Genomic DNA, 5,509 nt, shown 5'->3' on the forward strand with positions numbered 1-5,509 from the left:
AAATTGTTTATTATTAAACATGACAAAGTTTAGGGGCAGTTATTTAAGGAAATAACTAAAAAATCAAAACCTAAAAAAGTAACTGTCATTACTTACTTTAAAGTTGAACAATGCATGTACATGTGTTGCTTTTTAGTGACTGGTTGGTTGTAAAAAATCTCCTTTGGTTTTGTAACAGAAACTTGACAAACCTCCTTTATAGACAAACATGCCGTTTGCGACAATCCCTCATCCAAACTATTGTCAAATATAAGTAGATTCGTGAGTCTGCCCCTGAAGATACGATCCTTGCATTTCCAGCTAACAGTATGCCGTGATGAGGAAGAATCACGAAAAGACCTTTTTTTAATTGGAACCATTTCTTCCCAGGGAAGAAGGAAATAGCTGCCATCTTGCAGAAGCTGACCGAATTAAGGCTGGGACGATTGAAGGATTTCCACCGATTATTCAGTCTTGAGTGCGGCCTGCCACTCTTAATTATCTTCTGTCACTCTTTGATTTGTCAACTATCCTGAAGTGAAATAATGAATTTATTGTTTTGAAATGAGAAAGCATAAAATATGGGCTATAAAATTCAAGGGTAGAGTCAAACTTAAATTTAAATTAGATTCAGTCATTCAAGCTGTTTTAGTCAAAGACAATCTCAAAATCCATGTTTTACTGCCTATTGTTTGAATAGGGATTTTTGCCCTAACTTCTCTTTAATTTGAAAAAAAAAACATGAAAGCCTATTAACTGTGGCTGTGAGACCAGTCATTTTTTGAAAGCTTATAAAAGCTTAAAAATATTAGAAATAACTTCATATTTTATCTATGTAATCTAGGGATATTTTCTAATGATTTTTTCTGTGAAAACGCGATCAGAAATTCATTCAATATGATTGAGCTTAATATCGTGCAGAAACCAATATGCATACAAATTTAGACTTTTGAACCACCTTGCATATAAAGTGAGCTTTGACCTGCGGACTCCAAATTCGAAATTAGCCTGTATTTTGGCGTCATCTACCTACTCACCCGAATTTTGTTAAATCCATTAAATATTTTTCAAGTTATTGTGTGGAAACCAACTCGCATATTTTATGAGCTGTGACCTTTGACCTGCGGACTCTGAATTCAAACTTAACCTGTATTTTGGTGTCATCTACCTACATAACAAAAATTTATAAAATATTTTTTGAGTTATTGCGCGGAAACCAAGTGGGGGAACGGACGGGGGCAATCCTTAATTCCCCCTCCGGACTTCGTCTGCAGGGGCATAACAAATGATAGATAAGATAAGATTAATTTTATTTGTACACAGTTAAAATTCAATTCATGTCACCAATATAATCACTAGAGTGTCAACTGGGCCGAAATTAAATCTATGTTCAATTTTGTTGTGAAATGCCGGATGAGCTCCGCATCATTGATGTGCTAGTTTGAAAATTTTGTTTTTGTTATGGTTGAATTTATGAAAACTGTTAAGTAATGCGATGCACCTCCATACTGGACATCCATTCATACTTTCTGTATAAAAATCCATCAGTCATTCATACTCCTTTGCCTCAAGAAAAATGATCTCATTTAAACCATCTTCAATCATTTCCCTCAGGAGAGATGCCAAGGAAATCAAAAGTCTAAACACTGGTCAGTCAGAAGGAAAATACTTCAACCACAAAATATAAACCCCATTGAGTGGCTAACAAAGAAAATTCAGTCAATATTAGGGCGGTGTGTAGTTGATTGACCATATTTCCTTTGAGTAATAGTTTGATTGACAACTTGTTGTTTGCAAGTGTGAGCTTTTGTCCTGTAATTTCTTTTGAAGTGTCCACCTAGGGATGGCTGTGTGCGAGACAACCATGATATTGAATATTGAAAAGTGGGTCAGAGAAGTTCATTAACATTAGATGTGAATGAATGAATGAATGAGCATAGAATATGGTTTGATTTTGCTAGTGATTTGATTGTTTTAAAATAATTACCCCCAATTCCTTTCACATGTCCATTCGTGTTTTATTTTAATGGATTTTCTCCACTCCTTGCTATTTCCTTTCTTCCCGTATCAACTATGTGATAGTCACCCCCCCCCCCCTTCTCTCTCACTCACTCACTCACTTATTTCTTCTTTTCATCTCAACTCTTTATATTTCATATGTTTCTTGTTTTTGCTATTATACCATCTTCCATATCCTCCATTTCACACATGTAGTCAAAATATTACTTCTACTACTTATTGGAATGTCATAGGACCAGCCTATGTCAATTTGGAAGTCATTCCTGAACAAAATGTCTCCAAGTTGCCTTATCTTGCAGTACACATTATACATAAGATGAATTATCAGTATAGAGTTGCTGATATTATTGCAATATCAATGTAGGTCAAATAATATTTTACATATTTTTGTTTATCAATTTTTGTCTTTTCAGCGTTCTTTGTTCCGAACCATCCTTATGTATGGATTTCATTTCTTAGTTTGGTTTCTTTGTGTTCGAGGCATCAAAGATACTCAGTGTGGATTCAAGCTATTAACAAGAGAATCAGCTAGAATACTCTTCCCTAATATGCATGTAGAAAGATGGTAAGTTGGCCTTCCCTTTTTTCCTATACATTTTTTTGTATTAGAGGATGATTTTAAGAAAATCATGGTGATGACTGGAGATTTTGTCAAGCTAATTTATCCTGTCGAGAAGACATTAAACATACTGCCTGCTTTTATGTTTGATATAACATTACTTCATTTTTGCAGTTTTATTTTTCCCAAGAGATATGTTTTCCTGCAATACTTTGTCTATATCTTCAAAAAAGGATATGATCAATATTATTTGTTGCCGTTGTATCAGAGACAAATGGATGAAACTTTATTTTCAAAAAGGGGGAAAAAAGGAGGGAAAGTAATGAATATGCATGTATCATTATGTGTATCAAAGACAAATAAATATGAGATTATATTTATAACTCTCCCTACCCCTTCTTAATACTCTTATTCTCTTTGTTAATTCACCATTACAGGGCATTTGATGTTGAATTGTTATATATAGCACAATACCTTGGTATGTCATTATCAGAAGTATCAGTCAACTGGGAAGAAATAGAAGGTAAGTCTTTTTTATCATTTCACACCATATGCAACAGGTCTATGACATGATTTTGGAACAATTGCAAAATTATCTTAACCAAGATTGAGAACAAATAGGAATTGCTAACATTGGCATAGTCTACAAGCCTCTACATTGTAGTTAAAGCAGAATTTGATTCAAATCGGAGCCTGTTGTAGGTCTACTTTGACATCACTACAGATCACATCAATCAACCATTCAGTTGGTTTATGAAGTACAAAATTGATTTTCAGGGAAGTTTCCATAAGTAATTTGATAGCAGTCCAATTGTCATGTAAGAAATGCTTTGGAATTAATTTGTTTGTTTTCAGTTGTATCTAAGTTTGTTGTCTTTCCTTAAAAAAAATGTTGTTTTGTCAGTTACACAAAAATCACTTTTTGCTCCTATTTTCAGGTACCAAGATGATTCCATTTTTCAGCTGGGCCCAGATGGGACGAGACCTGATCCTCATTAGGCTACGCTACCTCTGTGGGTTCTGGAAGATAGACCCAAAACCTAAAGCCGATTAGTTTCAACCTTGGTGGTTCAAATCAGTGATGTAGTCCTAAATACCTTGCATGTCGGCAAGACCAAGGGGCCAGTTTCACTAACTCTGTCATAAGACTTGGATCTTTGATAAGCCATAGAAACATGTAGAATTTACTCATGTTTTTATGAGGTGCCCATGAATTGCAGACTTGTGATGGTTTTGTGAAATTGAACAATGTAGGCCATGTCTTACAGGGTATAAAATCTTATGGGTTTACAAGTTAAGATTCTCTCTGTTTACATGTGGTTGATAGCTTCACCAACCCTTGAGTTTATTCTGCAGACTGCTTGTTAATATTCCAAAATAAAAAATATTTTTGTAAGATGAGTATATCATCATGGTCCTCATAATTTTACAAATTACAATTTAACCATGTTATTTCTTCTCTTTGTCCAAATACAAAATTCAAATAAGATTTAAACCTAGATTCAGAATAAGAAATGTCATTCTATGCTTCGCCGGGAGATGCCAACTATTTCTTTTTCCACATTGTTTAGTGCAGGGTTGTTTGTTGAAAGATACCTATGGTTTCATGGAAAATATTGGGTGTTTCTGCCAAAACTTAGCCTTTTCAGCCATCAGATTTCTGTATTGCATTTTTTTCCACCTGCAGGTGAATGATGACACACTATTTCAAGAAATTATAGTATTTAAAAAACATGAAGATTCATTTCTTACCCAAAGTAAATAGCAAGATAATCTTGGAAGAGGTTAGTGAAATCCACCTGTTTGAAAAATATAATGTGGTGGAGCTAATAAACCTCATATCTCAAAATTTAAAAATGTTGAGAGCAGCTTAGAAAAGGCTGTATTTGATAAATATAGCAATGGTTGCCATCTCATATTGTCTGAAAACAGTCTCCTGATACCTGTGAGGGGTCTTCCCACGAGGCCGAGGGTCCAAATCGTATTTTATTTTATCAGGACGTTTGTCTTCATTGTTAACAGTTGCGGGCGTGCTATGAAGATTTTAAGTTAAAAATTCATTACTGTTTAATCATAAACCAACTCGATTCGATTTGTATTTAAATATTTTAGATAAATTTCTTTCTAATATAAAACAATTGATATTCAATTCTTGAAACTATAATCTATCCAGAATTTGGCAGTTCAAAGGTCATTTTTATATTAAGCTCCTGACCATTCTTCCAATTTGGTATACTTAATTTTTTATCAGCTTATATTTGTCTATGTCCTGCTGTTGTGATATGGATTAAAATGTACATTCCAAGAAAAAAAACATAACCGATAAATAATAACAATAAGAAAATGTTCAATACTAGATTTTCAAATTTTTACAAAGAATAAACGGCTGAAAATGGATTCAACGGCCACATTCTTGAATGATGGGTAACTGAGATGATACTCGAGTATAAATCAAGACCAGATTTATCAAAGCTTCACCACATTAATATCTGTTATCTGCAACTTCATCGGAGAAAATGCTAAGCGGAAATGTTTCCGCTGATATAGACAAACATCCTGATGAAAGAAAATACACTATAAGAAAAATCGGCCTCATGGGAAAATGATTGAATTTTTGGTCTTGTGGAGCCGCCTCACCTGTGAAGAACTCTTTCGAGGCAAAAGAATGTTGCTACCCATGTTAAGGCCACCGCACACCTTACGACCCGACCGGTCGCCGACTGGCTTGTGACTGGGTGAGGGGAGATGAATCGCAAGGCAGTCATAAGCGTTGACACTTGCACACCTTGTGATCCGATCTGCGACTCACGCATGTGCTTTTTGCTTTTTGGCATAGATAGCATCTGAGAAATTACGCTTACTGCTGCATATGCGCGTTGTTTACACAATAAGCGTTATGCAACTCTGTGTCTGCTTGGCTGGAGGTGGATTGAGCTTGCGATCCAGTCACAA

General features: G+C 34.9%; 1 protein-coding gene across 1 annotated transcript; it reads left to right on the forward strand.

Moving 5' to 3' along the window:
• The first annotated feature begins 2,416 nt into the window (after nt 1-2,416).
• LOC121408104 (dolichyl-phosphate beta-glucosyltransferase-like) lies at nt 2,417-5,284 on the forward strand. Its single transcript, XM_041599445.1, has 3 exons — nt 2,417-2,563; nt 2,995-3,080; nt 3,496-5,284. The coding sequence occupies exons 1-3, from the start codon at nt 2,436-2,438 to the stop codon at nt 3,609-3,611; spliced, it is 330 nt and encodes a 109-aa protein (XP_041455379.1). The 5' UTR covers nt 2,417-2,435; the 3' UTR covers nt 3,612-5,284.
• Nucleotides 5,285-5,509: the final 225 nt, after the last annotated feature.

Source organism: Lytechinus variegatus, chromosome 1 (assembly GCF_018143015.1).
Source record: "Lytechinus variegatus isolate NC3 chromosome 1, Lvar_3.0, whole genome shotgun sequence".
In the NCBI taxonomy this organism is placed as follows: Eukaryota; Metazoa; Echinodermata; class Echinoidea; order Temnopleuroida; family Toxopneustidae; genus Lytechinus; species Lytechinus variegatus.

Bases quoted from the DNA above. Each gene is read 5' to 3' on its own strand.
- LOC121408104 (XM_041599445.1), top strand. From the start codon at position 2,436: ATGTATGGATTTCATTTCTTAGTTTGGTTTCTTTGTGTTCGAGGCATC. The intron at 2,564-2,994 runs GTAAGTTGGCCT...TCACCATTACAG, and splicing joins AATATGCATGTAGAAAGATG to GGCATTTGATGTTGAATTGT. The intron at 3,081-3,495 runs GTAAGTCTTTTT...TCCTATTTTCAG, and splicing joins CAACTGGGAAGAAATAGAAG to GTACCAAGATGATTCCATTT.